Here is a 12,088-nt window from a genome sequence, read left to right as displayed (position 1 = left end):
TTACTGCTCTGCCTTCTGTCCCTTACTTTTTCTTTTGGGTTGGTTGGTTGGTTGGTTTTCTCTTTCCAGTTAGACAGGAGAGTTTAGGACCAGTTTCTTTGTGGTGTATTTCACTGATTTGCAGCGGAAAGGACTCTAGGACACTGAGGAGAGCAAAGCCCTCCCTCCCTGAGCAGCCTTCTGCAGCAGCAGTGTGCTCGGCCACCTGGGCAAGTTGGGCCTTCTCTGCTGTGGGGGACTGTTTGTTAAGGATCATCTAGAACTGATGGACTTTCATTAACTTCGGTCATTTCTCAGTGGTTTTTTAATTTAAATGTTCTTCTGTGTATCATTGTGTACTCTGAGGGTAGTCCAGGGGGCTTTTAAACGGTGGTTTTAATTCTTTGAAGCCTTGTTCTTCTTAGTTCTTAGAAGTAATTTCAGTAATTTCATATAGATGAACCGTTAGCAGAGTGTATGGGTAATAAGCTGTGCCTATCCAGTTAAGGGAAGGTCTAGCTATTTGAATTCCTTTACATTGAGTTTAAAGATATATTCATTCCCATAAAAAACTGTGTATAGCCTTGAAGTTGGAGCATGTTAACATGAGAAAAATAAAAATGGGGCCGAGTGATGGGTTTTCCTCTCAGGTTTTAGGTGTGCCTACTTAGATCTCCTTGCATTGAGGATGTCTTCTTTTAACCTTTTCAGTATGATTGGGTGATCACCTAGAATGGTGTTCCTTATGCTCTCTTTTAATTATGTTTATCTGTGCTTTTAACAAACCTTAAGAAAAGATTTCAGATGTTACAAGTCTAATTAAAGAGACAGACAAAGCACAGTTTATACTGTAGATTTTTTCTACAGTTCAATTAATCAGCATGTTTTCTCTTTTAATTAAAACCATTTTAGTAAATTAAAGCCCACAGCAAAACACATATATAATTTGTTTGTAATTAGCTCTTAATTGGTGGTAGTTGAAGCTTAGCACCCTTGGTTTCTTTCTTCATGATTGCCATTTTATTAGCAGCCAGTCATTAATTAATCTTTTTCTAATTAGCTTATAAAACTGTTGATGGCACATTATTGTAAATGTGATTTTAAGTTCAAAGCTTGTTAATAAGCTTTCTTACTTAGAAGAACAGAGATAAAGAAATTGCTGAAAACAGTACTACAGTTCTTTAAAAAAAAACTGTCTTTCTTATGGGGACTGTGTAAAGCATCTAACAGCTTATGGTTAATTTTTTAATGCTTTTTTCCCCTTATGAATGGGATAAGTTGCTTGAATATAAATGTCTATATCCAGGAGTAATTTCAACAGTATAACATCTTTTCGCCCTCCTTTGGATTACTGTAATCTACATATGATTTGAAGCCTTAATAGTCCTCATTAAAACAGGTGTTATATAAGCTATTTCACTGTGAAATCAAAGTTGAGTATAGGAATCAAAGTATATCTTCTTACACCTCATGGACCAAACACATATTATTTTTATAAATTGGAGGGTGTATCATATATGAGTGTATATATGTGTACACACGCACACAATATATGTATGATATGGATATATATAAATATCTCTGTGATGTGTTTGAAAAACAGGATTTGTTGGGGTATGCTTTGAAGTATAAAAACTACTTGGCTTTAACTCCTAGACAGTTGAGGTATAAAAATAAGTAATAGGTGTTTGTACAGTTGTACACACACAGATAGATGTAGCACACAAATGTGTAAACTGTGAATGCACATTTTAAGGTGACAGGGAAATTAGTCTGTTTCTATAACAGAAAATGACTTGATGTAGAAGTTGACCGGAGAGAGCATGGCCTGTTTGCCGTCATCACAGCTTTGGCATCTCAGGTGTGACCATGGACAGGACCCAGTCCCAATGCAGACACCCCAAATTTACTACAGCACGTCACCACATTACATTGGGGTTTGAGTGAAACATTAGCCACGTCATATTCTTTATTGAAATATACTACTAACTTCATAAAACTCCCTAGCTGCATGTGTTCTGAGCTATTTATCAATATTAGTGCAGAGTTTTGAAAGTTCTAAACACAAAGCATCATCAGTCATTGGAAGAGCTTTTTCTTATTTGCTTTTTGAACTTTCCATGTTATTTCAACTTTGGCTGTTTCTGTGCTTGTTTTTACGAAGGCGTTTTATGATGCCATGCAAGAGACACTAGAAAGGGATAGCTGACAAGGAAAAAATTAAAAATTGGATAAAAAGTAAATGAATAATGTCATATTACCAAAAAGATGAGAGGCTAATTTGTGCCGACTTTTTGCTAATTTTGTTCAAGCCTCAAAATGAGGAGCTGTCACCCGTTCTGTGTAGCACTGATGACAGTGCCAATGATCCATGAAATAAGCTGCCGCTGGCTTTGTTCTGATAAGAATGAACAAATCTGCACAATGTTCGGCTCCCAGAATCTCATTTTCATACTTGCATGCAGGCTAAAAGAAATAAGCTGTTTGCAGGCTTGATTAATCAGACATTGGAGGGGTTTTTGTCTCTTTGATCTCTTTCGTCTCCTAGGTAACTTGCTTGACATTAATGTTGAGCTTGAGTAAAGACAATCAGGAATTGTCGACCAAACTGATATAAAAATTAAAGACCTTAACACTTTAAGTACTCCAGTAATGGTTCCGCTTTACTTCAGAAAACATCTGTTTTCATTTAATTAAAGAACAAAAGAGAATGGCATAAATATTTTTCATAGAGACCTATTATTCCGTAAAAAGTTAAAGTATGATAATTGGTATTTTTAAATAAGTGCCTTGAAAGTGTTCAGAAGGGAAGAAAACTTCATAAATCTGTTACAAGCTAGTAATTTTGAGATGAGTAAAATATTTTATGACATGGATAAGAAGTGTACAGTTACGCTAGATTAAGCTGTTTGCATCAGATGCTTCAAATGATTATCGGCAAACTTTAGAATGGCGCAGGTTTAGCAAGAAAAACCAACTTTATTGTGAAAGTTTGTCTTTTAGAAATCTGTACTATGTTACAAGATGCGCCATTATATCTGTTTTACAACCCAATATGATTTACACATGCTAAACCTGTAAAATTGAAAGGAATTAAAAAAATGTCGCCGTGCATTTGCTTGAGGTTATGCAGACGCTTTTACAAATCTTCCAAGTGGCTGTAAAGATGAATGCCCCAAGGGTCCAGCCAGGGCCCTGCTTTTCCAACCAGCTAAAGCCCTTATCTTAAATCCAAGCAAAGTACCATTAATCTTTTTGAAAGACCTTTTATGGCTTTTAATATATCCCAAATTAGAACATTTTACACCCTTGGTTCCTGAAATATGGTGATAAAAAGCCTTTAGAGCTTAATTTTCCTTACCGCTTGCTCTGACCAATTTGCAGTTCTTTGTGATAATGTTTAGACACCTTAATTAAAATGCAGCAAAATATTGGATGTTCTATATGGAAAATGCTGGTACTTTGGCTACACATACAAGAAATTCTGTATATATTTTTATTCATTTTAAACATTTTCTTTCCACATTGTGTTGCTGTAGTTATCTGATGACCCGAAACATTTTTTTTTTTTTTTTAAATATGAAAACCATTGACCAAGCTTTTGTGATGTTTACTTTGGGCATGAAGATGCATTTTTCATTTTACAGAAGTGAAAGGGAGATTCTTGTTGGCCTGTATTATTTGTAATACTGAGACATAGCACGATAATTCTTTTATCTTTGGGAACTCGGGTTAGTCATCTTGCCTGGGAAAATGAGTTTCTTCTCAACTGTCTCTTCCATAGATCTTATTATCCTTTCATATTTCCAAATATTTCTGTTCTTTGTTCTTTCTCCACAGGAATAAGTGAAACACATTTTAAGCATGTGAAGGACCCAAAATTGATAATGACTTTTCATCATCATTACAAGCTAAAAGATTCTTTCTGTAAAATACATAGACCAGGCTTGTTGAATGTTTATCAGTTGAAGAACATTCCATTTAACCTAACCCAAGGCAAAATACGGTTGGAAAATATACCTTTTATACGAACAGGTCTGTTTGAAAGTATTACCTGTATGTACCCAGCCATTTATTATATTTACTTAGTCCCCAGAAATGATGAAGCCCTCTTGTGTAAATATGTGTTTTATATGTTTTAATGAATTATTTTTAATAAATTTATACTATGTCTTATGGAACGTATGCTCTAAATCCTTACTCTAATGCTGATTTTGCTGGCCTGGCCTTAACGTTGCCAGAAAATAAAAGCTTTTACTTTCTTAGGGTATGTGACCATGTTGAGATGATGAGTCCCATTTAAATCAAACACATTGAGGTACTCTTTGGCTTATCGATCCCCAATTCAGAAAACCCATGTTGGGAAATTTCAATAAGTTAAAAATGTAAGCTACCTCTTAATTTACAACAGTTTTAGAAAATAATTTTTTCACATGCTTAATGGTACATGGCAGATACGGTTCAGACCATTTTTCTTTTATCCTCCGAGTATAGGCTCAATTTAAATATAAGATAAACTCGCCAAATGGGACTTTTGTTGGGAGGTAGACTTGGCAAAACTATATCATATATCAAATTCGCATTTGATACATAATACATGGGAATATAGCTAAATAGAAAAACACAGAGTTCTACACTTTACCTTTTGGAGGGTAAGGGCCAGGGAAGATGCTAAATACTCTACAGGAATGTGGAGAGACATGGCATACATCTTAACACAGGTAGCAAGGTGGGTTTTATGACAGTGGACAGTTTATTAGGTGCATCTGCCACTCCTCTCGGGAGCCCACAGCACCCCATGTTCCCAGCCGCCTTGCTCTAGGCGGAACTGTATAAATAGCCGTGACCAGAGGACTGCGGGCAGAAATGATGTGTGTCACTTCTGGACTAAAGCGTTGAAGAGCCGTTGTGAGACCCTCCAGCCTTCGCTTCCTCTGCTGCAGCAGACTTGAAAGTCACATGTTGAGATGCCGGTGCCACAAGATGGAGGCGAGCCCAGCCAGGCCACGGCGGAGTAGAAGTGAAACAAGAAATAAAAGTTCAGCCAGTGGGATTTGGGAATTTGTTTGGGAGGTGCGGTTTTGGCTAGCCTAACCTGACAGGTGCTGACCTGATTTTGTTTATGACAAATGGATAGTTTTTCCGTGGAATCCATCTTAATGATAGATTAGCCACAGTGTCTTTCTGGTTGCATTTTATCCTTAGGTGGTGACGCTCCAGCCCTTTGATTCTTAACCTTTTCTTAGTTGACTTATCTGAACTTTTCTATGATGAAGAACTGGAAACAAAAAGACAGCCAACCAAAGGAAGGAGGCCAGGATTGAAACAGTCAAACAGTTAATGTCACTAGCAGCCCCTTCTGCCTAGCCCCCGATGTGAAAATCAGCTTGGTTTTGTTCAGTGCTGTACTTCTAGCGCCCCGAACAGTGCCTGGCCAGACAGTGCCTTTGTGCCCTCATGGTATTTGCTGAGTGAATGTTGTCCTGTGAAAAGAGATGATGAGAGTGCTGGTCCTATTGGTGTGAATTTTGGGACTCTGAGGTCAGTCTGCGTTCTCAAGGGCACTCCTCAGTTACAATGGAGCCCTCTTTCGTCAGTGGCTTTCCTATTGGTGTTGACCCGTTCAGCATTCCGGTTTGATTGTTGGGTTGCTTCCATTCTTTATGTATATTCTTATCTGGACTGGAAAATGAAATCGGTGTGTGCTGTCCTTCATAAACCCCAAGCAGTGCTTGATTCCTACTTGTTTGTTTCATCCTAAAGGAAACTGTTCTCCAGAATAAGCTGAAAGAAATGTCAAGCATGTCAGACCTCACTTTCCTAAATAGGCTTCTCATACATGTGCTCTTAACCTGCCCACGATGCCTCACTGTTGGCCAGCAGGTCCCTAAAACTCGGGCTTTACCACATTGATCTGACAGTGACTTCCAGCTTCTTTCTTCTCTTCCATGTCTGTTGTCCACTCATGTGCATTAGGGTGAGTCCAGGGATAGAAAGGGAAAGGAACACCAGAAGGAGATTTTTAGCCTTTGTTGTCCAACCTGGGTTCATAACAGATATTTTTGAGCTATCCATATGGGCAGGTATTTTGAAAATCAGAGCCTCTAAAACTAGAAGATCCCCCTGCTTGTCCTGGAGACACTTGCTGAGGAAGTTTGGCTGCCAGAGAGCTGTGTAGAGCAGAGTGTGCAAACTGTAGGTTATGGCAGAGAGGCTGAAGGGCTGGAGAAGTACAGAAACAAGGACTGTTTTAGGTTAACTTAGAGAAGACTTCGGGCGGGGGTGGGGGGGTGGGTAGGAGGCTTTGTTTTGATCGGACCTTACAAGACTGGGGCAGATGGGTGTCAGGCTGAGCAGGAACAGAGGGGCCCACAGAGGGAACACAGGTACTGTGGTCCTCGTGCCCAGCCTTCTCGCTTCTTAGCACCCCCTATATTCTGTTTTCTATCAGTGAATTAAAAGCTGTTGCCCATCATACGAAGTGCGTTTATGAAGCAGTAATTAGCTTTCCCATGTTTTATTAATCACATCTATGACTGCCAATCAGAGCTTCTGATCAGCATGAGATAACTGATGTGACCATACTGAGTTGCTATAATTCTAGCCCAGAGCAAAGAAACTTGATGTCTCTGTCAGTCTGCGCAGCCTTATCAGGGGTAAATTCCTGTTTGGCCTACTGAAATGCTGGAATAGCTGGAAGATCTTCATCATATCCTTGTGGACCCTCAAGGGCCCTTGGTTTGGGAAGGATTTCCATCCAGGAGGCTGGTACAACCAGGGTATAGGGTCTGTGGGAGGTAAGGGAAATATGGGCCGCATCTGTGCATTTGTTTACTTTGCTTCTTCAAGGGGGCCTGAGCATAAGAATTTCTAATTTGTAGCTACGGCTTTCATACCCACAAGTTCTCAAGTATTTGTATGACTGTAATTCTTGTATTAGCTGGAATATTTCTTTTCACTTTTTGTTTGTTTGTTTTTCTCCTTTGTAATTCATAGCTTGGTGTAAAAATTGCCAAGGCGGTTGCCTGCCACAACTTTGTAAAAGCCAAAAAGGACGCTGAAAATTCACAGGTTGCCCGAAAAAAGAAGAAACTTGCATGGGGGTAAGTTTGGAGACGAAAAGGACACTGAAAATTCACAGGTTGCCCGTAAAAAGAAGAAACTTGCATGGGGGTAATTTTAGGAACTTCATAGGGATTACAGAACTCCTGGAATACATCATATGAATCCAGTTTGTGTGTGATTGTTACTCATTTTATTCTTTGTGTCTTTGCTGCATGTTTGTCATATTATAAATATTGGAGGCATTTCTTCATCCTTTTTGATATTTATTTTGTCATCGATGGAGTATGTGAAAATGTTTTAAGTTTATTTTACTGTGGCACTTTTAGTAAGCATGTTTAGGAAAGTATTTCAAAATAAATTGAGATTTCTATGTTCTTTATTTTAGGTTTGAAGCAAAGAAGAGATGGGAAACCAAGAGCAACATGGGATATATGTAACTTGCCAGAGTTCCTCAAGACACTTGAGTCTTGACTTGGGTTTTTGCTTGAGTCTTCAACTGCTCAATTTACTGAGAAGATTTACCTGCTTATGTTAACTATGTCAGGAAACTGATAGATCGGAAAAATAAGCATAAAATTTGGGAGTTGATTATTAAATCTTTTCAGTCTTTTTCTAAAGAGTTCAGTCTATTGAAGTGAATGAGATGGAGCATTCTGTTATTTGTACAAGAACTCTAGGCATACATAGGAAAAAAGATAGGACTTTATTTGTTTATTTACTTATTTATTGAATCCTCCAGTATAAAATCAATTTTACTTTTCATCCATTTGGTGTAGCATAGCCAGTGAGTTCCTTGTTCTTTCTTATCTGTACCCAGTGTAACTGCACTTATTCTGGAATCGTGTTTTTAAGATTGGCATTTGTTTATAATGGATTAGTCTTAACTGCAAGAAAGTCTCGATACTGTCTTTACAAGTGACTTTAATTATCTTTTTTTTTTTTTTTTTAAGATTTTATTTATTTATTTGAGAGAGAGAGAGAATGAGAGACAGAGAGCATGAGAGGGAGGAGGGTCAGAGGGAGAAGCAGACTCCCTGCCGAGCAGGGAGCCCGATGCGGGACTCGATCCTAGGACTCCAGGATCATGACCTGAGCCGAAGGCAGTCGCTTAACCAACTGAGCCACCCAGACGCCCGACTTTAATTATCTTAATGTTATAAAAGTAATTATTGGTTCTTTATTGGAGGCAGTAGAATTGATATTTCATAGTCAAATAATGAAAGCAATTGATTAATTTTTGTATACCTTCAGCTAAAATATTATAATTTTAAAAAGGTCAGAATGTAGTATTTGGACGATGATTTAAATTCAGTTCTGCCTGGAAATGTCTTCCTAAATATGTCTCTCAACCTTATCACTCTTTAAATTATGAAATGGTTCTTAGAAGAGAAGATGGCATAATTGTACTAGACAGTTACAACTCCGGATGATATAACTTGGAACCTTCCAAGGACATAGTTTGATTGTTTTTACTCCTCTTCCCCATTACTTCCTTTTTCTTTCTTTCTTTTTCTTTTTTTTAAAGATTTTATTTATTAGAGAGAGAGACAACGTGACCTGGAGGAAGAACAGAGGGAGAGGGAGCGAGATCACAAGCAGACTCCCCGCTGAGCACAGAGCCTCATGCGGGGCTTGATCCTAGGACCCTGAGATCATGACCTGAGCCTAAATCAAGAGTCAGATGCTTAACTGACTGAGCCACCTAGGTGCCCCTCCCCATTACTTCTTAAAAGATTGAATGAATTAATGAGGATAAGGTGGATTGGTGCCACAGGAAGTAGTTTTCATTAGATGTGTGTTTCATAGACCTAACTAGAAGTGGCTTTGAGAAATCATATAAGAAGCTGGCAAATAAGACTGGATGTTTGGTGGTTTGACATCTGCCTGCACAGTGCTTAGCAGAGGTGAAGAGCTGCTTATCGCTGCTTTCATCAGTTCACCTCCCTTCCTCAGCCTTCGTCAGAGGTTTGCTAGCTTGCTGGTATAAACTTTCTCTGGGTTGATAATATAAATTCAGGAACATTAGAAAATGAGCCATGATTATTATTTGATTATTGTTTTATTATTATTTTGTTATTTTTAGACTTAAAATTTTAACAAAATTTTACTAATTTATGGTAGCATATTTAATGTTTTTCCTCTGTTCTGGAATAAGTAAATAACTAGTTGCTATTTAAGAGAACAAAAATAATATCTTGCTTCCACTTAGGTGAGAAGAGCCAGTATAGAAAAAGCAAGATTTTAGGAGATTGGGTATCTACTTAGAGAATTCATCATAAAAAGGTGTCCAGACCAAATATTGGAAAATCTTATATTTTATGATTTAATATCCCCTGTTGTGTTTCCCTACAACATTTCATTTCAGACTCCTAGTAGGGGAATACAAACTTACCGAATAGAAACCTTTTCCCTAGAAAATCCACCATGGGAGAAGTATCCACTGCACAGTCCGGTGGTTTTGTCTGAAGCATTAAACATGTTGTCGTGGCGCAGGTGGGTAGTGTAGGTATTCTCACGCACAGGGCCCGCAGACGGACATCTCCCTGCAAGCTACGTCTCGTTTTTTTTCTTTTCCCGTATCTACTTCCTTCGAGCACTTAGTGACCCCTGCAGGCAATGCTTCGCCTCTCTGCTCATGCTGAGGCCTTGCCAGAGTGGCCTCTTGAGGGGCTGATTTGGGAGCCCGTGACCCGAAGTGCAGCCGTAGAAGCCCTTCTTCAGCCTGTCCAGTGCTGGTGGTCATGCTGCCCTCCTCGGGGCTCTGATACAGATGGGAGCATTTTAAGCCTGTGGTGGGCATTACGGTGGGATTGAGTGTAGCAGCGGACTCATTGGATGAGGGGGGCTGCATCTCCTAAGTCTTCATTTCTGGGGGGCCTGGGTTGCGAAAAGCTCCAAAATATGGTACAGCAGGAAGAGGGCGGCGAGGGAGGGGACTGGGGGAGAGGAAGAGACTGGTTGTCTGCGATGAACCCGGCTGGCATGTCGTTGCGACCGGATTTATTTTACCAGCTTTAATTTGAAGTAGACATTTTGCTCAGTAAAGCAATAAAATGGGAACATTATTCTTAGAGCACCCATGTTGCCCAAAAAGTGTAGTCATTTGTCTTCTCCATCTGCTCACAGCAAAATGAGGATTCTTTTTGGATCAGTAATAACTTCAGTTCCTGAAGCTTCGGCATGTGCATTTACTACTGCTCAAATGCCTGAATTAGACGAGGGATGTAAATGTCAGTTATTGTTAACTGAGATTAATACGTTTCAGGCCATCATTGTGACATTAATGTAACTGTGAGTTACTGTTTCAGTACTTCAGGCTAAAACAACTTACTAAGGAACAGTAATTTTGAGCTTTATAGCACTGGTTCTGAGAAGGAAGGTTGGTAGTGCGTTCTTGTTGGGAGCCCTCAGGATGTTTCTGATTTTCAGCAGAACATTCTATTTCTTTCACCAAAAGGAGAGTTTGAATGTATAATCTCAGGTTTGCTATAATTAGTTCTGATGACAGAGTTAAATACCTTGGCCAAAACTATATAAATCAGTAGTTAAACAGGTTTCTGCAACTGATCATAAATCTCAAACTCCATATTTTAAGCACATTTATTTTTTTAGAGAGACAGCTAAGGGAGGGGCAGGCCAAGGATGGGAATAAAATGTTATCTGAACTTTGAGTAACAGCCTGGAACCTCACATTTAAAATCTACTGATTTCCTTGCTACCTTTGGTCTAAAATGTTCTCTTTTCAGTATTTTAATAGCCTCGCTTATTGTTTAAGCCAAGTTTGAATTTAATTCTTTTTTTTTTTTAAGATTTTATTTATTTGACAGAGAGAGAGAGCACAAATAGGCAGAGAGGCAGGCAGAGGGAGAGGGAGAAGCAGGCTTTCTGCTGAGCAGGGAGCCCGACGTGGGGCTCGATCCCAGGACCCTGGGACCATGACCTGAGCCGAAGGCAGCCGCTTAACCGACTGAGCCACCCAGGCACCTTGAATTTAATTGTTAAACTATCAAGTTTAATTTCCAAAATGTCCAAATTTCTATTTGCTAGGTAAAGATACCTCTTTTTTAGAAATGTTTTGTCCTGCTACACTATAAAAAAAATATTGTATGAGGTCGATATTTAAATAAGATGCCAATTGCGTGTGTTTTTTTTATGAGATAAGGTTTTGGGGAAGCAAGGTAATGTTATGTCAGACCGCATTTTGGAAAATTAACTTAGTGTGAAACCCAGTAGTCAAATTCAGAACCAACTGAAACAATTCAAGTTTTTCCATGTTGGCAGAAGTCGCTTTTATTTTTAGTGTCTGGCAGAGCAACAAATGCTTTGCATGTCAATTTAGTATTTTTTCGAGCCAACTGTTTATTCATTGGCTTTAAATTTACACTCTACTAAAGTCTTAGTCCTGACTTTCATGAAACAAATAGTAATATTTGGACAAAATATGTACACGGAAATCTTTTTCCAAAACCAAATGTAGATTGGTATTCGTGGCATCAGTGCCTTTTAACATGGTAATGGATCTAAAAGTACTTTGAAAGTCTAAGGCATTTAGAAACCCAAGGCAATGCATTTCAAGGAATTAATTTTTATTATGAAGTAATCAGCATCTTTCTAGGTTTTCAGATTTAAATTAGTGAGAGACTTTCTGCTAGGAAGTGGAATATATGTTAGAGTAAATTTCAGTGAACTATCAAAAGATTATTTTATCAGCGTGTATCTGTGCATGACCTCTGTAGCCTACTGAGACAATAAGACCCATTTTCCATTTTGAGGTTGGGATGCTCTCTATAGATTTTGATAAAATGAGCAGAACTGCCTTCTTTAGTCTTCATAATTTTATCCCTCTTCCACACTGCTCACCTTGAAACATACACACACACTCTCTCTCAATGTTGGAGCTGTCATCAGCCCCGAGACTTAGTGGGGAAGTGATTTGTGACTGCAGTCAAGAACATGGTGGTATGTAGCCGATCAAGATGGCCATGAAGAGACTGAGAAAGGAGCCTCCAAACCATTGTGCTCTAATGTTAAAATGAAGTGTGTT

The 12,088-nt window shown here is 38.7% G+C and overlaps 1 protein-coding gene across 2 annotated transcripts in view; it reads left to right on the top strand.

The window, feature by feature from the left end:
• FAM204A (family with sequence similarity 204 member A) overlaps nt 1-7,782 on the top strand; it is a 32,831-nt gene extending 25,049 nt beyond the window's left edge. For both annotated transcript variants that reach the window (XM_021699828.1, XM_021699827.1), the window contains exons 7-8: nt 6,976-7,082; nt 7,430-7,782. In XM_021699828.1, coding sequence (XP_021555503.1) covers nt 6,976-7,082; nt 7,430-7,481 — 159 coding nt within the window. In that variant the 3' untranslated portion in view covers nt 7,482-7,782. The remainder of the gene's footprint in view (nt 1-6,975; nt 7,083-7,429) is intronic.
• Nucleotides 7,783-12,088: the final 4,306 nt, after the last annotated feature.

The sequence above is a fragment of the Neomonachus schauinslandi genome, chromosome 6 (assembly GCF_002201575.2).
Source record: "Neomonachus schauinslandi chromosome 6, ASM220157v2, whole genome shotgun sequence".
Taxonomy (NCBI): domain Eukaryota; kingdom Metazoa; phylum Chordata; class Mammalia; order Carnivora; family Phocidae; genus Neomonachus; species Neomonachus schauinslandi.
This window is presented reverse-complemented; position numbering and strand designations above follow the sequence as displayed.